Here is a 22,574-nt window from a genome sequence, read left to right as displayed (position 1 = left end):
GGACTGTTCTGTGATTTTTCTACCTTTTGGTTTTTTCCCAGGTCAAAGTTGAATAGCAATTCGGGGGCAGGGAGGACATCGAGGCCTGGTAGGACAAGCGACTCCCCGTGGTTTCTCTCAGGTTCCGAGACTCTGGGCAGGCTGGCAGGCAACACCCTGGGGTAAGTTGTGGTCAGAAGATGGCATCCGCTGGTCTGGGCTGTTGCTCTGTGAGTGCTCATTTCATGTTCCCCAGCGATGGAGTGAGCGAACTCCTGAGCCCTGAGCAGGGGCTCCTGTTGCGCATGGTGAGCCACCATGATACAAAACACCCCACGTAGGCTGATCACAGTTAACCGAGGTTTTTGTCCTTCTAAAAATGTATAATGGCTGCATGCATTTATCGTGTCATTTATGTTATTTAAAAATTTTCAGTGATACTATCTTTGGTCTTATTTGTGACTAATTCTTGGGTTAAAAAAAAAAATCTAACATTTCTTTCTTTCTAGTGTCCAAATACGGTAGTTCTTTCTGAATTAATTTAGTGAGGCTTGAAACGATTATGTAACTGAACTTTACAGCCTTTAATGAAGTTTTTACTTTAAAAACATTATTGTGGTATACTTGACACATAACATTATATTAGTTTCAAGTGTACAACGTAACGATTCAGTATTTGTGTATACGGGTGACCCTTGAACAATCTGGGGGTTAGGGGCACTGACCCCCTGCACAGTCAAAAATCCACTTGTAACTTTTGACTCCCTCAAAACTTAACTACTAATAGCCTCCTGTTGACTGGAAGCCTTACCATTAACGTAAACAGTTGATTAATACATATTTTGTATGTTATATGTATTATGTACTGTATTCTTATAATAAAGTAAGCTAGAGAAAACAAAATGTTATTAAGAAAATCCTGAAGAGAAAATATATTAACAGTACTGTATTTACTGATACCGTAAGTTTACATCATCTGTTTATAAGATGAATTGTCTGTCATTACCTATGACAGTATTGTCCTATCTGATGCAAAACTCTAGATGTTATATGTATTACTAACACTAGACATCAAAAAGAAAGAGATAATGTGAAAAATTCGTATTTATTTACAGGTATAGTGATTCATGAATTGGTAGCAAAGCAGCAGCAGTATGATTACCTCATGGTAGCCTAACCTATACACTAATGAATGAATTGGTATAAAGATTTTATGGCATATAGTATTACAGTCATAGTCATCATATAGTATTAGAAACATTGTTACATTAAAAAAAAACACGCTTACCTGGGATGATAGGCTGATATGCAGTTTCTCCAGTTAAGAGAGAGAGAAGCATTATGTATGGTAATGTAATTCTATGAAAGCAAAGGGGTAAAACAGTAAGAAAACTAACACATTATTAATTTTATATTAAACATCACTCACCTTATGCCTATGTAAGCATAGGCTAGTATCTACAAATATTTTATGCATTCATGACCTACCTAACTTTCTCTTAATTTTTTTTTTGATATTTCCAGGCTACATGATTCGTCTGTGAGCTTTTTTCAAATCACTGCAAATCTCCAAAAATTTTTCCAATATATTTATTGAAAAAAATTCACGTGTAAGTGGATCCACACAGTTCAGTCTGTGTCGTTCAAGGGTCAAATGTATTGTGAAATGATCCCCACAGTAAATTTAGTTAACATCCATCACCATATATAGTTACAAATTTTTATTCTTGTGATGAGGACTTTTAAGATCTACTCTCTTATCAACTTTCAAATATGCAGTACAGTGTTACTAACTATAGTCACCATGCTGTACATTATATCTCCATGACTTATTTATTTTATAACTGGAACTTTGCACCTTATTTTTACTTTTAAAATTATTTGTAAAATTTTTACTTTTTAAACTAGATACTCAACTCTTCTTCCATTTTATCTAAAGTTGATATGCTGTGAACTAAAGGAATCATATACAGATTCCAAGCCAGATGATTTTATTCATTTTATACCTTGATTTTTGAATAGCCAAATATTCTGAAATTACTCATTTAATGGTTAGACAAATGCCAGATCAGTCAAGTCAGCGTATGTGTTCAAAGGCTGATCAGAGAAATATAACTAGAAGCAAATTAAATTGTTTGAAAATGTAATTAAGGAGAAGATGGTTTTTAAACATTTTATTTTGACTCTGAACTTCTAGGTAAAGTTACATTTAAAAATTGAGATCCCAAGGTACTTATTTTCTTTTTTGTTTTTATGCCGAACTAAATTTAACTTGAGGTCAGAGGGAGGTCATTTAGTTGAGTGCATCCTTTAGCTCATTCTGTGCTAGAACTGTTCATTGGAATCATAGCTCTGGTTTTTATTAAAATGTTAGGTATCTCCTTTTAATGGTTCTATGCACGCACATAACATAACAACAGTGTATGATAAAGAATTCTGAAAATAATATGTAATAACAAATGGAATTTTCATCTTATTTGATAAATCTGCAAAAAGTTTGTTTATGTTTATTTAAGAAAGAATAACTTATGTATCATACTGTGTGAAACTTTACCTGTTTAGAGATTAAAATTTAGTTCTTTTTTTAGTTGAGGGGTTGTCAAATTACAGCCTACAGGCTAAATCTGGCACCTCCTATTTTTACTGAGATAGGGCCATGCTTGATGTTTTATTTACTGTCTGTGGTTGCTTTTGTGCTAAGGTGGTAGAAAATGAGTTGTCATGACTAAGACTGATTAGCCTACAAAGCCTAATAAATAAGTGATTTACTCTTCTGCTCTTTACAGGAAAAGTTTGCTGATCCCTTATTTAGTTTATACATTTATGTAGTGGCATTTGTTCCTAATCCTGTATTCTTTATTTATTTTTAAATTTAACATTTCATTTTGAAATAATCTGACTTTAAGAAGTTGCAAAATGTCACCCAACTTCCCCAAATCTTAACATTTTACATAACCATAGTCCAGTTATCAAAACCAGGAAATTAACACTGATCAGTGCTTAATCTACAGAGTTTATAAAGATTTCACCACCTGTCCCATGTGTACCATTTCTTTGCTCCAGGATTCAATCCAGGATCCCATGTTGCATTTATTGTCATGCTTCTGTAGTTTCCTCCAATCTGGGACAGTTTCTCAATCTTTATCTTTCTAGACCCTGATGAGTTTGAAAACTGACTGGTTATTTTGTGGAATGTTTGAATTTGTCTATTATTTCCTCATGATTAAACCCAGGTGATGCATTTTTTTAAAAGTCTTTATTTTTTAAGAGCAGTTTTCAGGTTCACAGCAAAAATGAGAAGGTGGTTCAGGGATTTTACATATGCTCCCTGTCCCCACACATGTACAGCCTCCCTTGTTATCAATACCGCCCCCCGCCCCCCCCCCCCCCCCCACCGCCAGAGTGGTCCATTTGTTACAACTGATGAACCTACATTGACACATCATCACCCACAGTCCATGGTTTACATTAAAGTTCACTCTAGGTGTTGTATGTTCTGTGGGTTTGGATACGTTTATAATGACATGCATCTTCCATTATAGTATATCAAATAGTTTCACTGTCCTAAAAATCCACTGATCTTTTTACCATCTTCATAGTTTTGTCTTTTCCAGCATGTCATATAGTTGGATTCATACAGTATGTAGCCTTTCCAGCTTGACTTCTTTCACTTAGTACAATAGTATGCATTTAAGGTTCCTCCATGTCTTTTCATGGCTTGATAACGCATTTCTTTTTAGTGCTGAATAATATTTCATTGTGTAGATGTACCACAGTTTATTTACACATTCACCTGCTGAAGGACGTCTTGGTTGCTTCCAAGTTTTGGCAATTATGAATAAAGCTGTGTCCTGGTTTTTGTGTGGACGTAAGTTTTCAACTCTTTCGGGTTAAATACCAAGGAACACGATTGCTGGATCATATGGTTAAGAATATGTTTAGTTTTGTAAGAAACTGCTGAGCTGTTTTCTAAAGTGGCTGCACCATTTTGCATTCCCACCAGCAGTGAGTGAGAGCTTTTGTTGCCCCATATCCTTACCACCCTTTGGTGTTGTCATTGTTCTGGATTTTGGTCATTCTAATAGGTGTGTAGTGGTATCTTGTTTTTTTAAATTTGCATTTGCCTGATGACATATGACGTGAAGTATCGTTTTATATGCTTATTTACCAACTGTAGATCTTTTCTGGTGAGGTGCCTTTTAAGGTCTTTGGCCCATTTTTCCATCAGGTTGTTTGTATATTTTGGAGAAGCCTTCTTCATCAGATATGTCGCCCGCAGATATTTTCTCCCAGTCTGTGGCTTGTCTTTTCATTATCTTGACAGTGTCTTTTACAGAGCCAAAGTTTTTCATTTTAATGAAGTCCAGCTTATCAGTTATTTCTTTCATTGTGCCTTTGGTATCATATCTAAAAAGTCATTGCCAAACCCAAGGTCGTACAGATTTTCTTCTGTGTTATCTTCTAGGAGTTTCATAGTTTTGCATTTTTCCTTTAGGTCGGTGATCAGTATTCAGTTAATTTTTGTGAAGGTCTGTGTCTTTTTTTCCATGTGGATGTCCAGTTGTTCCAGCACCATTTGTTGAATCAGCCGTCTTTGCTTCTTTGTATTGCCTTTGCTCCTTTGTCAAAGATCAGTTGACTCTATGGGGGTCTATTTCTGGACTCTTTTTACTATTCCGCTGATCTATTTGTCCATTTTTTTTTCTCCAATAGCACGCTGTCTTGATTACTGTCGCTTTACAGTTAAGTCTTGAAGTTGGGTAGTGTCAGTTAGTCAAAAGAACTTTGTTCTTCTTCAGTATTGTGTTGGCTATTCTAGGTCTTTTGCCTCTCCCTATAAATTTTAGAATCAGTTTGTTGATACCCACAAAAAAACTTGCTGGGATTTTGATTGGTATTGCAGGTCATGCATTTCTGGCAGGAATACCACAGAAGTGATGATGTGCCCTTCTCAGTGCATCGTATCAGGAGACACATGATACTGACATGTCTCATCCCTGGTGATGGTTATACCTCTGATCACTTAGTTAAGGTGGTGTTTGCCAGGCTTCTCAACTATAAAGTTACTGTTTTCCCCTTTGTAATTTGTATGTATTTTGTGGAGAGATACTTCATGACTATGTAAATATCCTGTTTTCCATCGTACTTTTTGCTCATTAATTTTACCATCCATTGATGATTTTTTGCTTTAGTTGTTACTGTGGTGTTGGCCAAGTAGTGATTTTTTTGTTTTGTTTTTGGCCATGCTGCGTGGCTTGTGGGATCTCAGCTCCCTGACCAGGGATTGAACCCAGGCCATGGCAGTGAAAGCGCTGAATCCTAACTGCTGGACCACCAGGGAACTCCCCAAGTAGTGATTTTTAAAAACTTTTTTCATTATTTCTTTTGTACTCATTACTGAAATTCGACTGTAAGGAAGAACTTTCCCTCTTTGCCCACTTATGTCTGTTTCTGTTGAGTTATTTATATCATTATGGTCTCGTATATTTGTTTTATTTTATGGTTTATAATCCATTGCTGTTTATGTTGCTCAAATTGTCCTAGATTTAAATCCTCTTCTCTTTATAAATAAAACTTGGGTATAACCAATTATAATAGACTGCATGACAGAATGACTGAAAGAGAGTAGTGGAATTTTATGACTTTGCTAATAACATATGCAACAAATATAATAATAAAGTAGTACATTTGAGCTTGAATAAAACCTCAGTAGACCTACTCCAAAGAAGGTTGGGGCTACCTTTAAGACTTTAAAGTGCAGAGAGAATCATTAAAATTTGAGTCCCCCTTACTCACCCTGGCTTGCACTCCTGTTTGAATCATGTATTTCTGTCTCCCTCCCCCCTGCCCCCACCCCCTACAGCGGACTGTGTGTAAGCTTTCTTTAGCATTGGGTTCCTGAATTGCAATTTTGAAAAATGTCACAGTGTCCCATTGGCTAAGCCATATGTTTACCTTTATTTGGTCTTGCAGATGTCCACAAAATGTAAGCACTTATTAAAGGCTGATTGTTTCTCTTGGCCTCTCTGAAATTTTTCTCAGTTTGTTGATGGTGAAATTGTGATCCGTTATTCTGTAAATCAAGAAACTTTAGAGTCAAAAAGATTATCCTCCATAAAAAAAATTTTTTTGAGTTGTATAGTTTTTTCCCCCCATTTGTATTGATTACAATAAACTTTTAAAGAAGCTTGCAATTTACTGTATGTAATAGAGAATCTAGAACAGACAAATCTTGAGTCCCCAGAGGGGATTTTTATCTGCAGATTTACCAAATGCAGTCATATGTGAGAGAGACTATCCCCACAGACCTTGGTCCCCAACCCCTTACCTTCGGAGTCCTGGCTTGCTCCCTTTGGGTTCAGAGAAGTGTTGTGAATTAGGGAGCAAGTGGTCTCTGTATTTGAGAGCTGCATTTGAAAGATTTTGGGATGACTGGTACTGTTTTTCTTTTCCATCAGCATGGATAATTGAGAATTGATCATTTATTATAACTGATCATTCTTAGGAATACATAGCAGTCAAAATTTCTGGGACTTTGAATACTTTTCCCTTTGGTGTTTTCACTAAATTGGCAGGTTTACGTGCTAAGGATTTCTAGCTGCTGTCTTTTCCCCGTTCATAATTACTGAAATTTATCCTGGGAGATATTTTAAAAATCTCCTGGATATTTTTGTTAAACTTATTTCAGACCAGGTTAAGGGCAAGAACACCAACTTTATTTGGAGAAAAAAAGAGAGTTTGTGTTGGACTTCCCTGGTGGCGCAGTGGTTAAGAATCCGCCTGCCAATGCAGGGGACACGGGTTCGATCCCTGGTCCGGGGAGATCCCACATGCCGCGGAGCAACTAAGCCGGACTGCTGAAGTGAGTGATCTAATGATTCAGTGCCACGACTACTGAAGCCCAAGCGCCTGGAGCCCGTGCTCCACAACAAGAGAAGCCACCGCAATGAGAAGCCCGCACACCACAACGAAGAGTAACCCCCCCCCCCCCCGCTCACCGCAACTAGAGAAAGCCCGCGTGCAGCAACGAAGACCCAACATATAGCCAAAAATAAATAAATAAATATTTTTAAAAAAAGAGTTTATGTTTAATAGGATGTTTAAAATGGAAATATTAGTATCGAAAGTCTCTTTATTCCGTTGTTTGTTATCACTGGCCATAATAGATGATAGGTATAAGCTGCTTTTCATTGGTTTGAGCTACCATATTTCCTTTGGAGTTTAATTTGAGCTAATAGTACAGGGTTTGAAAGGTAAAAGCCAAGCAGGCCATTGTAATTGTAAACAGCTGAAGCTGGCCCCAGTCAAAAAAGGTGGTAAGATAGTAGGTTGTAGGGCTTCGACAAAGTAAGTGGATGCCCCATTTTTAAAGGAGGCAACTGATCAGCTGATGTTACCATAGGAGAAATACAATACAGCAGGGCCGTTGTTGCCAAATGCAAACTTGCATTATCCCCCTCCCCTTTTATCTTAAGAAAAGCTACAAATCTGGATTTCTATGTGAAATCTCCCAACTTAAATGTTGGAACGTATTAATATTTCCATGGAAATAAATATACATGTATACACAGGCACACACATAACAATCTAGTGTGTTTGTGTGTGTGTCTCTATGCATGTGCATATTCTTTAAACCAAACTTGGTATTTTTGAACAGCTTTAGATTACAGAAAAGTTACAAAGATAGTACTGACAATTCTTGTACACTCCATACCCAGTTTTCACTATTAACATGTAACATTAGAATGGTACATTTTTTATAATTAACGTATATTGATACGTTATCATCAACTGAAGGCCATAGGTTGTTCACATTCCCTTATTTTTTCCTTAAGGTCCTTTTTCTGTTCCAGTATCTCATGCAGGATACCACAGTACAATTAGTCATCATTTTTCCTTAGGCGCCTCTTGACTGTGACAGTTTCTCAGACTTTTCTTGTTTTTGATGCTGTACATTTTTTTAACCAGCCAATCAAGTATATGGACCAGACTTGACCCATGGGCTTTTAAGGTTGCAAGCTGTGGATTAATTCCATACTCAGTGTGATTTTCTCAGTTGACTGGAGTCACTTTGTGTACCTTGAGTATTGTATGATGGGGTCAAATTGTAGGATTAATTTGATGAGCAAAGTATGGATAGAAGAAACTGGTTCCATTATTTTTGAGTTTAGTATTGAAAATTATATAACTCGCTGTAATTATAGATAAAAAGGGGATTCCAGTACTGTCTTTTGTGACCACTAATAAACCTCTATTAATGTATACTTAGTCTAACACATTGCCCTTTCTCTGGATAGCAAGCTGGTTAGAGGAATGTTCAGGAGCAGTTGAGGCTGGTCGGCTGGTAGATTGTTTGGATACTGATAGAAGAAATCCTGCACTGCGGGTGCGAGTGGGAAAACGTGGTATTCTCCGTGGTAACGGTCAGGTTAATGAATGGGCAAGCCAGAGATATTTTGACCTTTGTCTTTCAGCTAACCTCAGGTGAGGGTTTGTGTAGCAGAGATTGCAAATTGGCTTAAAGAATTCGAATGTTCTGGATATGCAGGTATTCTCCACTCTTCCCTGTCATCTTGATTTTACTTAGAAGTAAGTAACCTATCTACCTCTCATGGAGATTTGAGTTTGTGATACCTGTAAGGTCTGCCAGGAATAGATGTGTACTTGGATAATATATCTGATCAGGTTTCCAGCATTATTTGCCTAGGGGGAAAGTCATATGCATTTTTTGGTAGAAATATTGAGTCATTACTTATATTTATTTTGACCATATAATGTCCAAATAGGGGCATTTTGGAGTGAAATTAATAATAGGCTCAGACAGTATAGGCTTACTCTGGCATTATCTCAGGCAAACTGGGACATATAGTTAACTCTAATTATATCTTTTTAAGACTCTTTATTGTGGTTCCTCCTGTTTTCAAGTTGAAATAATATATTTAGCTTTTGACTGTTAAAAACTTCCAAAAGAGTGGTTCCACCTGACTTAATTTTGAAAATTTACAGGAGACCATGAAGTAGAGGTGCTGATTTAATGTTTGATTTGAATATCTGTTTGTATGTTTCATTGATCCTATATTATTTTCTGTTGCGTAATTGTCACAAAGCATATAAGTTGAAAAGAAAACTTGTCTGTTTTGTAGAATACTGCTTTCTTTGGTAACACGTGACTTTATATTTTTAAAACCATGTTTAAAAACACATAACATAAAATTTACTATCTTTACGGTTATAACTGTACATCTCAGTAGTACTAAGTATATTTATATTTGTGAAAGAAATCTCTATTATAACTTTTTCGTCTTGTAAAACTGAAACTTTATATCCAATAAACAGCTCCCTTTACCCCTCTCCCTACCATCTGACAGCCACCATTCTACTTTCTGTTTCTATGAATTTGACTACTTTAGGTACCTTTTATATTTGTAATCATACAGTATTTGTCTTCTTGTGATTGGCTTACTTCACTTAGCATAATACCTTCGAGGTTCACCTGTGTTGTATTGGGTTGGCCAAAAGGTTCGTTCGGTTTTCCCGTAAGATGGCTCTAGTGGCGCTTAGCTGTCTTTAACTTCATTTGAAACAGTTTTGTTAGATTGTATTGCGACAGCTGTCACATCAGCGTGCATTTAAAAAAACTTAATCAAAATTGGTGAATTTTTGTGTAGCCATTTTAACATTGAGGATGGAAGAAGAACAACATTTTCGGCATATTATGCTTTATTATTTCAAGAAAGGTAAAAAACACAAACACCAAAAAAAATTGTGCAGTGTATGGGGAAGGTGCTGTGACTGATCGAACGTGTCAAAAGTGGTTTGCGAAGTTCCGTGCTGGAGATTTCCCTCTGGAAGATGGTGCTCCACGGTTGAGCAGACCAGTTGACGTTGGTAGCGATCAAATCGAGACATTAATTGAGATGAATCAACGTTGTACCGCGCAGCTCTCACGCATAGTGCTGCTATTGAACACGGGTATGCAAGGACCTCTTCGAGACTCTGTTTTCAGTTCTTTTGGATATATACCGAGAATGATAACTGCTGAGTCATATACAGTGGTTCTATTTTTAATGTTTTAGGAAACGTCATACTGTTTTCCATAGCACTGCACTATTTTACAGTCCTGCCTACGGTGCACTAGGGTTACAGTTTCTATACATCCTTGCCAACACTTGTAATTTTCTCTCTTTTTTTTTTTTCCATGGTAGCCATTCTGATGGGTGTGAGGTGTGATAGGTGACTGTGGTTTTGATTTGCATTTCTCTCATGATTAGTGACGTTGAACATCTTTTCATATGCTTACTTGGCCATTTGTGTATTAGCTTTGGAGAAATGTCTATTCGCATTCTTTCCCATTTTTTAATCAGGTTATTTGATTTTTTTTGTCGTTGAGTGTCGGAGCTCTTTATATATTCTGGATATTAACCTCTCATTAGATACATGATTTGCAAATAGTTTCTTCCATTCTGTAGGTTGCTTCCTTACTCTGTTGATTGTGTCCTTGGAGGGACAAAATCCATTGGGATTTTGATAGGGATTTTAATGAATCTGTAGATTGCTTTGAGCAGTATGGACATCTTAACAATATTAAATCTTCCAGCCCATGGGCACGGGTGTCTTTCCGTTTATTTGTGTCTTTAAACTTTAAACTCTGAATTTTACTTTTTGTGCTGCAGACTGTTAGTAGTTATGTCTGATAGGTCTTTCACGCAAAGGTGAGATGTATTCTGTAACTCACTTTAGAGCTGTGACTAGAAATGCTTGGTATGTGGTTCTTTTAAAAATTGTTTTAAAAGATGCAAAAGTGTGCTATATATCTTTCTAAAAAGTGAGTTTATACTTCAGCATTTAAAAAAATTGGAAGTGTTATTTTAAAGTTCAGTTCTATTCTGTCCAAATACTACTATAGCATATTGCGTCAATTAGAAAAATAGCTTTATCATATTCTAAGATAATGAAAATGAGACCCAAAGCGATCTTTCTGAATGATTGTTTAAAGTGCTGTTTCTTTAAATTCTCCAATGTTTAGAAGTCGCTGGAGTTCTGGAGTGGGTGGAAGTGGAGGAGGATCCTCTGGTAGGTCGTCAGCTGGAGCTCGAGATTCTCGCCGACAGACTCGAGTCATTCGGACGGGACGGGATCGAGGGTCTGGGCTTTTGGGCAGTCAACCCCAGCCAGTTATTCCAGCATCTGTGATTCCAGAGGAGCTGATTTCACAGGTATGGATCTTGTAGAACACTTAACGTAAGACAGCAGGACAGGGTGAGGTTTAACTAAATATAGCGGGCTGTGGTCATGATTTGTATCATGAATTGTGAGATACTGGTTTTCTGTATTGATCCTAGAAAGCTGATTTTAATAAAGAAGTTATGAAAAAGATACTTAGCATAGCACTCTTCTTCATTTTTTATTTCAGGCCCAAGTCGTTTTGCAAGGCAAATCCAGAAGTGTCATTATTCGAGAACTTCAGCGAACAAATCTTGATGTAAACCTTGCTGTAAATAATTTACTTAGCCGGGATGATGAAGATGGAGATGATGGGGATGATACAGCCAGTGAATCTTATTTGCCTGGAGGTTGGTGGATCACCATCATGGTTTTCTCATCTCTGAAGGGAGAGATTTTTTTTGACTGGGGAATGGAATTTTAAAGTGCAATAGATTTTCTGACTGTTCTTTCCAAGGTGGTAGATATTTCTCACTGTAGTGTTTGATTTGATGGTAAAATTCTCTTCAAGGGAACATGTTTTTGCTCAGTGGACTTGTGTTTGGTCCTAGTAAAGACATGGATGTATGTGCATGTCTTTATCACTGGCTGACAGATGACTCTGGAATTTTGATGCCCTTATTGCTGAATATGGAATAACTGAACTGCATTTAGATTTTGACTTTCTGTGATGTCACAAGAATCTTAAATAGTGATCTTGTTTTCTTGTGGTAATTTAGTAGTTAGCCCAAGCAACAATCATGCAACTGATATTTCTTAAAATCTGTGTTAATAACGTTAACTTTATTTCCTAGGTAGTTACTGCTTTTCTTCTCAGGTTATGTCAGTAGTCAGTCCCTGATTTTAATGTTTTAATTTTCAGGGATTTTTCAATGGTCTGCAGATTTTTTTCTCTATATCTGTTTCATTTATATTTGTTTCTATTTATAGAGGATCTTATGTCTCTTCTTGATGCTGACATTCATTCTGCCCACCCAAGTGTCATTATTGATGCAGATGCCATGTTTTCTGAAGACATTAGCTATTTTGGTTACCCTTCTTTTCGTCGTTCGTCACTTTCCAGGCTAGGCTCATCTCGAGGTAATTTTGCATTTATTTCTTTGTGATTATTGGCTGACTGTATGGAGGGATAGTGGTAGAATTCATTGTATGTGAACTTTTAATATTACAGTAGACGAAATCATTACTTGTTAGTGTTTTTGGATGCTTTGGCATTAAAATAGTTACTTTTGATTTTGAAGAGCCACAGTAGAACTTTAGAGATGATCTTATCTACATAGTAGCATATATGTAAAGGGTTACAACTTACCTAACTGTATTTTTAAATTAGGAATATGGATTCTGAAGTAAAAGCAGAATTCTGCTTTACGGTGACATGCAGCATTCAGATAACAAGTCTCTTTAGTTTATTTGATTAAAATAAAGTGATTATTTTGTTCATTTTAAACCCTGGTTAGATGGAAGAGTGAAATATGAAAAAACTTATTAGAATGAGCTTGATCAATAATAAATATATAGAAATGCTTATCGTACTAAAATGATATTTTCAGAAGTTTGAAATCTTGAAAAGGTATAGTACACAGTAGAGTTCAGAAAGGAGGTTTTGAAATCATACAAATATAAACCTTTCTCTGTGTATGTTGATACGGATTTAGCTTGCATTTTAACTTTTGTAAGTCAGTATTTTTACTTTCCAGAATGTAAAACTGCTTGATTGAAATAACAGGCAAGAATCAGATATATTATTTACTTATCATTAGTAAACTGGAAAGGATGCTGTTTTATATTAAGGCCTTACTGCAAATACCTAGTACTTGAAAGCAGTTTTAAAATAACAGACTTACGATGATCTTTTAGTGTACTGAACCTATTATGTAACAGCTTAAAAATTTTTTAAAAATAAGTGCATATTTTACTGCCTTAAATGCATCAAGTATTGCATTTCAGATATTCAATATCTAACACAAATAAAACTCCTTCTAAATTTCTCCCTTTTGCTTTTCCTTAGGTCATTCTATGTGGGCATCTGTTTTACTTTGAACCATATGAAATTGGTGGTACTTGACCATGTTAGATCTGCATGGATGGCAGTTTTATATGGTTCAACTTAATATTGTTTTCAATCCTTACTGTCCAAGTCTTGGAAAGTTTATTTTGGTTGCCTATTTTAAAAAAGTAATATGTGAGCAAGCTGAAAAAAACTGGTTTTAAAAAGTTTGTAAAAGGCCAGTTTCAGGGGAAGCATTTTTGTAAAGTAATCTTTCTATAAAGATTCTCAAAAGAAAAAAAAATTCTGTCTAGTTTCTCAAAAATTTTAAGACTATTCCATAAAAATCCAGCCTATAAAATTACTCTAAACAAGGGCTTGGATTATCAGAAGTTTTATAGTTAATGTTAATGGATTTTTATTTTACCCTTTTCAAGATTTGTTTTTTTTTTTTTTTTTTAATCTGTATGTGTAGACTCTCTAACAAATACTCTTTTTTGGTTTATCTAACGTGTTAAAATTTTAATTTATGAATATTTTCTAATAAATTTAAAAGTTATGGTAAACATTTTTAATGAAAGCCAAAAATTTAAAACTCCATTTAAAAAATCCAGTTTAAAATAAAGCAGTTCCGCTCTAAAAGCATGTAGTTGGAATTCAGAAAAGTCTGCCCCTACATAGTGCTTAAAAATGCTAGTTTATAATTTTCATACATTCACTTGAAAGAGTTAATGTTTTGAATGTTGCATGTCAAGCTTATTAGATATACATTTACATTAAATTCTTGTGAGTGGATAAACTGCTGTTAGTTGCATCCTGAAGGGTCTTTACTAGAGAGTGGCTTACTTTTATCCCACTGGTGTGACCCAATTGCATACCAGTTCTCCTTCTTCCCTTAGAGAGAGACTCTGAGCTGTTGCGTGAACGTGAATCCGTTTTACGTTTACGTGAACGAAGGTGGCTTGATGGAGCCTCATTTGATAATGAAAGGGGCTCTACCAGCAAGGAAGGAGAGCCAAACTTGGATAAGAAGAATACACCTGTTCAAAGTCCAGTGTCTCTAGGAGAAGATTTGCAGTGGTGGCCTGATAAGGTATTTGAAAAGAATCCCCACCCACCCTTTCCATTTTAACTGAGTTCCTGGCACTCCCCCCCACCCCCCCAAAAAGGTTTCTGTTTTATTTCAGATTTTCGTACTGTCATTTAAAATGCAGACATAGGAATTCCCTGGCGGTCCAGTGGTTAGGACTCCGTGCTTCCACTGCAGGGGTCCTGGGTTCGATCCGTGGTCAGGGAACTAAGAGCCCTCATGCTGCATGGCGCGGCCAGAAAATAAAAAATAAAAATAAAATGCAGACATAAAGTGATAATTTTTGTTTTGTTTTAAAATATAAGTAGATCATCTTTATTTGACAGTACAGGAGTCGTTTTAAGGAGATGTGTTCAGTGGTGCTATTTCTTTTTCTACTTGATGAAGTAAATCAGAGAAATAAGGATGGTGGTTCCAGATAATACATCAGCATTCTGTTTCAGGATTTCTTTTCTGGTGGTAATTACACCAGTAACTAGTGGTATATTTCTTGATAGGAATTTGTTTTGTACTGTCAAGAGTACCCCATTTTCTGCAGGGCAGGTTTCTGGTCATTGTTACAAGCGTGCACGTCAGGGCAAGATTAGGGATCTGTGTTTCTTTGATTAGTTAGCTTTCCCATTTGATGGCAGTGAATTCTGACAGGCCCTTTGCTCTAAAAGCTGTGGGAGACAAAGCAGGCTGAACAGGAATGGACTGGGAGAATTATGCTCTGCATCCTGAGGAGTAGTACAATGACTAGCTTCTAGAAAGCATGCAGGATTTAAGTTGATTTGAATCTGTAAAAATCCATCACTGCTACAAGTGAAACAGAGTCGACACATCCTTTTATTTTACTTTTATTTTTATTTTTATTGGGGTGTAATTGATTTACAATGTTGTGTTAGTTTCAGGTGTACAGCAAAGTGAATCTGTTATACAAATACATATATCCACTCTTCTTTAGATTCTTTTCCCATAGAGACATAGTCTATTGATGGTGTGTAGGTTTCACTGTCTTAAGTGATTGGTAATTTATCTTCAAAGGCTCCTGTAGGAAGCCATGGGTTTTTCACGTGTTTTTTGGAGTCCTGTTTCTTATTTCCAGAGCCAGTTGGATAAGAAATTTTCTAAAGTAGAAGTAAAAGAAGATAAGAACTTGAAGGTTATCTCTAGCAGATAAGGAGATTCTGACGTAGATTTCTTTTCTTTCTTTGAAGTTGAATTTGGGATATTACAGGAAAAATATTATTTAGTGTTCTGAATTTGTTTATTTTTCATAGTTATTGTGAATCTTGATGTAGTTCATTTATTTTCCTCTGTATTCAGCTCATGTGGAAAGCTTGAATGCAAGAAGGAACATGAATTTCAATCAGCCTCTTTGTAAGCAAAAGGTTATTCTGTTTTCTTTGGCAGCTGACAGACTTTCCCTGAATTGCATTCTCTTACTTATTTCCATAAAACTAGAAATGTTCCAATTTCTACTCTTACTTCATATGGTAGAAGGTGATTTAAACCATTGGGCTTTTTCTTTTTCATTTCTTTTTTTTTCCCTACATTGTTCTTTGTTTCCTGTTTCTCTGGCCTTGATCATGCTAGAGCTGTGTCTATGTCATATTGGCAGGAAGTAATAGAGGACTCATTAATCTTGTTTTAATAGTGCCATTGCATACATATTAGTGTAGGCTTCTTTGTCACACATCTGAAAGTGTTTTGAACAGTATGAGTTTAGCAAGCTTTTTCCCTGGCCAGCGTGCCCTCTGTTAGAGTTAGCCGGTCTTTGTTGGCCTTTACTGATAGGCATGGTTTTGGGTATGGCTTGTTTTCAGAGACAGGTGCTAAGTGCATCATAAAATCTTGACACTGTACAGGCCTTACTTATTACTTAGTGTGTTATTTCCTTGGTTTGTTTAGACATTGAATGAAGGAGAAATAGCAGTGTGTGCAACAAAGTATATCCTACCTATACCTTTTTTTCCTATTAAGGAAAAACCTAATTTAAAATGTCACTGAAGAACTACTTTTTATTAGCTTGTGATTGAAATTTAGACATCAAAAATTTCAGTTCAGGGAAAGAAAACAGCATAAACCTAATTAAGCTGTTAAGCATTATCCCAGTTATCAACAAACCATTAGATGATTGTTTGCAAGGCTGAATGCTACAGTCGGAAAGAGAATGCAGAGAGTTGTTAAAGGGCCTTGCTTTTAGAACAGTGTGCAAAATGATCATACAGGGGCATAGGATACATTCCACATGAAGAAACGGGCACTATGTGGGGCCTTATTAGTCCTGCAGAATTGGGGGTGGTGATCTCTGAGGAGGAGAAAAGGGTTTTGGGGCAAGCTTGACAGGAGATGGAGAGGTAGGTGGAGAGAGCAGGGAGGTATAGGGCGTCAGCACGCACTGTTTGGAAGTAGTCTCTCTCTCTGTCTCTTTTGTTCTCTCTCTCTCTTTTTTTTTCTCTCTGTTTTTTGGTGGGGTGGGGGGGGGGTGGGAAGAGGGTGTCCCAGCTTAATTTCAGAAATGACCTAATCCAGTATTTATAAATTGTAAGTTCGGTTAGTATCCATGGTATTTTTCATTCTTCCTTTCGTTAGAGTACCTGAGAAATTCCATTGTTAAATTATCTGGAATAATCTTGACTTTCCCACCACCTATTTAGAGGAACAGCTACTTCTTCAAAATTTCACCATTTTCTAGGCTAATAAAGCTCCTTTAATGGTGGAATGAATGTTCTCTTTAAGCCTTTACAGTATAATCTTAAACTGAAAATATTTGAGGTAACCTTAAACTTTATTTCCATAAATTATTTTTTTTGATTTAAATGTCAAAACTAGTATAAAAGCATAATTGGGAACCCTTGTGCACTGTTGGTGGGAATGTACATTGGTTCAGCCACTATGGAAAACAGTAGGGAGGTTCTTTAAAAAATTAAAAACAGAACTACTGTATGATTTAGCATTTCCACTTCTGGGTATTTATCTGAAGAAAATGAAAACACTAACTCTAAATACATGTACTCCCATGTCCATTGCAGCATTGTTTACAATAGCCAAGATATGGAAGCAACCTAAGCATCCATCAATGGATGGGGACACACACGCACACATGTGCGCGTGCCAGTATTATTCAGCCATAAAAAAAAGAATGAAATCTTTCCTGTTTTCGACAATATGGATGTCCCTTGAGGGCATTATGCTAAATGAAATTAGTCGGAGAAAGACAGATACCATACGCTCTCACTTAAATGTAGAATCCTAAATAAAAAAAAAACCCACCAAAAAGAGAACCAAGCTCATAGATACAGAGAACAGACTGGAAGTTGCCAGAGGTGGGGAGTGGGGAAAATGGGTGAAGGGGTCAAAAGGTAAAAAGAAAGAAAGAAAGAAAAAAAGCATAAAGTTTTTTCCCCTCATTAACTTTTCAGCATCTTTAAAAAAAAAAAAAAAGCATAATTAATAATTGTAGAGATGTTGAAAGCTCCATGAAGACAGAGGTGAGGGTCATCCAGTCAGTAATTGAGTAGCCTTGATTAAATGCATATTGTGTGTTAGGCCTTTTGTTCAGGTGTTAGGGTGAGAGTTTTGTAGAAAGGCAGAACAATGATGTTAATACTTTGGTGTAAGTACCATAATGGAATTAGGTATAAGAGGCTTTGGGGAATCACAGGAGGCCAGAGTGATTACTAAGAGTTATTTTGCTGGGAAGGTGCAATCTTTCAATTAGGCGATTATCTAACATGGCTCCATTTTCGCTTCTCAGTCATTTTTGGAATTTACTTTTCTCAGATTAGAAATTTAGTTCTGTGTTGCTGAATGTCCACATTTACATTGTAACTATATATATATAGATAGATAGATAATTATATATTATTGATACTTACACCAACCTACTTCCAACAAGAATCTAAAGTGACTGATAAGAGAATAAAAAATGCAGCCACAATAGTAACAAGGGCTGTTAAAAGTAAGAATGCAAAGGTAAGAGCTAAGTAGTAAATGCTGAAGGCAAAGGACAGAGAAAACTTACACGGAAATCCATGCTAAGTAAATCTGCTGAAGTTGAACATAAAAACTTCTGCTTTGTGCCCTGTAACAAAACAAACCCTTTCAAATTAGAAAATGCACACATCCTTTATTTCCAGTAAGCTCCCAGAGAAGAATTTGACGAAAGTTGTGTGGTGGGCGATGAAGAAACGAAACTGATTCAGCAAGTCAGTATTGTTAATTTACAGTCATGTCCCTTACTGTTCTGGATCTATTTTTGTATAGTTTAGGGAAAATAAGAAACTTTATTCTCCACCAGCCTTTTGAATTGTAGAGTTGTATGTTATTCTCAAGTTTCTTTGAATGGTGTTGAGAGGAAATAGTCCCCTGACATTTGGCTCCTTAAATTATTTGAAGCAGCATCACTGTTGGGACCAGTTGATCACACTTGTTGGTCACTCTGCTTCGCCTTCAAGGTTCTAGAAGTGGAAGTTGGGTGAGGAAGGTCTTTTTTTTTTTTTTTTTTTTTTTTAAATCGACATATGGAAGCTTCCAGGAAGTATCTGTTAAAAGTTGGCTAGGTGTGTCACAAATGTACTTTAATAATGAAGTAAGAGCAAAAGGAGAAGAGGTCATAAAGAGGAAGAGAAGCCAGGCATAAGGAGAAAATGGAAACCTAGATAGGTAAGGAGAAGTGAAGTGTGAATAAGGACAGTTGACCAAACTGTGCCATGTAACCTGTAGTTGTATAACATCCATTTCAGCCATAATACACAGCACATTGCAGTTAGAATCGGTACTTAATGGGAAAACTAGTGTTTGCTGATAGTGGGAAAATTTGAAAAAAAGAAAACCAAGGTTTGTGGGGAGAAATTTAGGAATAATAAGACCAATTTTTAAAAAATATAAGTCACTAACTAGATGAAGTTAATAGGAGTTCATGCTGCTATGCTGGATGACCTTTTTCTTTTCTTTTTCTTTTAAAGCTTTGGCTTTTTTAGGTGATTTTTATCATATTTTTGACATTTTCCATCTGTCTTTAGGGAGGGATTCCTCATTTGGTTGATGTTCAATGTTCAGACAGTTGCAAATTTATTGATTAGATTCAGCTTCTAAAGGATTCGTTTTGTTAAAAAAAAAAGAAATAGAGCTACAAACTACTGATCTTTAAGGAAATGTGCATATCCACCTTTTCCAGTTGGGTTGAAGCAGGGCCCAACTTGCTCAAAAGCAGCCACTAGTATTTCATCAAAACGATAAAAGCCTTGTTTTCTATGACATTATGAAGTGCATGAGCTAAAATACTGTTTCTTTGTGTGTATTTGATTGCTTTGTATTTCTCCACCTACTGATCTAAATTAAGCAAGAGACAATAGGTGATTTTTCCATCATCATCCTTTGGTTGGTGGTTTTGCCATCTCTCCACATTTGTCCATAATGGATTTTCAGGGCCTTCAGGGTTCACTTAGCTCATTCAGGACTAATGAGCTGGGGAACATTGGCCCATCCTTGAAGGATATAGGCAAGTCAGTTCTGAGAGTGCCTCACACACCATGCTGTGGCTATAGGGATGAATTGTTTAGGATTGTACTGCTCTGGCAGAGTTTTTACTCAAAAAGTTTGAGTTGAGATGTATTTGTTCCTTCACTTGTCAGTGTGCTCCTACTATGTGCCAAGCACCCAGCTGGCCCGTGGGAATGTAGAGCTGAATTCGTTATGGACCTTCCCATAGGCAACTCACTGGGGAAGACAGACATTCACATACAATGAAATGTGTTCACAGCATGACCAGTGCTAGACTGAAGGTGTGAATACGGTATTTGTAGGGGCTCAGAGTGGGGAATGACTAACACCACCTGAGAGATGTGGCAAAGACTTCACAGGGGAGATGACATTTAAGCAGCATTTTTAAGGTTAAGTAGGCATTAACCAAGATGCAGCGGCATTCCAAAGACATCAAGTATGGACCTACAGTCAGGAAGGGTCAGGGTGTGTTTGCGGAACAGTGAGAAATTCAGAATTGCTGCTCTATGGTGGGAGAAGGAGAAGAGCAGGGTGGAGAAGACCAGAGAGCCCTAGACAACTTGCCAAAGAGTTAGGATGTTGTTCTGCCGGCAAAGTTCTTAGAGAAATGACATGATGAGATTGGTGGGGTTTGGTTTTGTGTATTTTTAAGGAGACGAGCACTCTTGGCACAGTGGTGGGAGAAAGACAGGAATAGTAAAAATCTAGAGTCAGTTAAGAGACTGGTAGAATTGTTACAGAAAGGAATTGTGAGGATCTCAACCAAAGCAATGACAGTGAGGACACATGAAGGGAAGAATCTGCGAGGAAGTTGAGACAAAGCATAGCGTCGGTTTGCTAGTCACCATCTGGTTGAGAGAAGAGGAGGAGTTGAAGAGAGGGCCCAGGTTCCCTTGTTGCCCTCCTATTACAGGGTGGGTGGTGATGTCATTCGTGGAGGTGGGGACTACAGGGGACATGTAGCTTTGGAGGGAGACGATGGATTCATTTTGGAGATGGTAGGGTGCTTTTCAGACATCCAGACAGTTAATCTGCAGGTTAGTCTGGAGATAGAAGATGTACATGTTTAAAAGCATGGTGCCCCAGTGGATACAGTCACTTAGGCTGAGGGTGGAGCATAATTTGAATAAAGGGACAAGGACAGAATCTGGGTCAGGGAGTACATGGTGGTACAAGGGAGGTGGAGAAAATACTGCAGTCATGAGGTCAGGAGGAAGACCAGTAGAGAGTAGTGACCTGTGAACAAGGGAGAGGAGAGGTTCTAGAACTGGTGGTGAACAGGGTCCAACGGTTCAAAGAGTTTGAAGAGAAGATGGATTGGTTCAATGCATGGGGCATCGATAAGGCTGTTGCAAGAGCAGGTGTAGCTGTCAGTGCGAGCCGGTGAGGTGAGACGCGCGCCAAGTGACAATTCACTTCCCCGGGCCTAAGGCTGAAGGGCGGACTGGTTTGGATGGTTGTTGAGGTAATGAGAGAGGGTTGTATCCACTGTGTGTGGTTGAGTTGTCCTTAGATAGTAGAGAGGGACATTTCTTTTCTCTGAGATGGGGAGGGGGAGGGGAGAATGGTGTTTTTCCATTAAGTAAATCTGGATGGAGATGGAAATACTCAGGAAGCTTGTGCCTTTTGGGTGAGTAGGAGATGAAGTCAGGGCAGCAGAGTAACCAGAGTTGAATTTGACCACTTATTTGTGCCAGGTACTTTAATATATGTTACTTTATTTGGTTTTCACCACCCGCCTCCCCATTGTGTTATTATTATACCCATTTTAGAAGTGAAGAAATGGGTTCAGAGAAGTTACATAACTTATCTGAAGTTACCTACTTAATAAGTGTTGGATCCCGGTTTTGGACTCACTTGGTCTGATTCTATCATCTTTTTAACCAAGGGGTCAAGAAGGAAGTGTGAGGTAGAAATGTTAAGATTTGATGCAGCAGTCCTGGAGAAAGTACACAGTGTTTTTCAGATACCCATGGTGAAGGGGAGAGTAGAATTGCTAAGTTGGAAAATTTCAAGTTTGGTCTCTTTCCCATCCCTCCATAGATGTGACTTGAAAATAGAGCTGATTGGCACTGGTAAAATAGAAGATTAAAATTAGTGTTCTTTCTATACAGCTCTGAGGCGTAACCTGTTGTTATTATAAGTCTTGGCAGGCTTCACAGACTGTAGCTGAGCACCATAACCCATCTGACCAAATAAGATTGGAATTTGACAGAAACCTAAAAAGACGCCATTAGTGTAGCATACTCTGGAGCCAGGGTATCAAAGAGAGCAGAGAAGTTTTGCAGTGGCAAAAATACAACGTAAAATCTTTTATTGGCAAGTTTTGCTGTGAGATTTCTGATCATTTTGGTCTTATGTTAAAAAAATTATCACTTTATCATTGATATTATTTATTTAATTTATTGTCTGAACTTTTTATAATTTAATTGCGTTCCAACTCATTGCATGTGCATTGCTTTAAAACTAAATGAACTTTTACCTTAAAAAACAACACAGACACTTGTTTCAGCAGCTTGGAATAGGCTACAGGGAAGGAATCTTGTGTTGATACTCGACTTTCCCCACTTCAACTCCTTAGTCTGTTTTTTCTTCATTTATTCAGCACGTTTATTGAGCATCTACTCTGTTCACTGTTCTAAGAAGAGGGGATACAGTGGTGAACAAGACAAAGCTTATATTTGAGTGAAGTAGACTATAAATGAGTAAATACAATATGTCAAGTTGTGAAGTGCTGTGAACTAAAGAAAGCAGAGTCAGGAGATGGAATATTAGAGTGCTGATTTTGTAGATAGTGCAGTCAGG

The 22,574-nt window shown here is 37.1% G+C and overlaps 1 protein-coding gene across 4 annotated transcripts in view; it reads left to right on the top strand.

Annotated features, from left to right (window-relative positions):
* Positions 1–22,574, top strand: part of UBR5 (ubiquitin protein ligase E3 component n-recognin 5) — a 142,156-nt gene that overhangs the window by 41,123 nt on the left and 78,459 nt on the right. For 2 of the 4 annotated variants that reach the window (XM_068525316.1, XM_068525315.1), the window contains exons 5-9: positions 42–161; positions 11,006–11,195; positions 11,393–11,552; positions 12,133–12,282; positions 14,089–14,282. In XM_068525316.1, the coding sequence (XP_068381417.1) occupies positions 42–161; positions 11,006–11,195; positions 11,393–11,552; positions 12,133–12,282; positions 14,089–14,282 (814 nt within the window). Of the gene's footprint in view, positions 1–41; positions 162–11,005; positions 11,196–11,392; positions 11,553–12,132; positions 12,283–14,070; positions 14,283–22,574 lie in introns of all 4 variants that reach the window. The other 2 variants (XM_068525314.1, XM_068525313.1) reach the window with 1 other exon arrangement.

The sequence above is a fragment of the Eschrichtius robustus genome, chromosome 17, assembly GCF_028021215.1.
Source record: "Eschrichtius robustus isolate mEscRob2 chromosome 17, mEscRob2.pri, whole genome shotgun sequence".
NCBI lineage: Eukaryota > Metazoa > Chordata > Mammalia > Artiodactyla > Eschrichtiidae > Eschrichtius > Eschrichtius robustus.
Note: the sequence above shows the minus strand (reverse complement) of the source record. Positions and strands in the feature narration are given on the sequence as shown.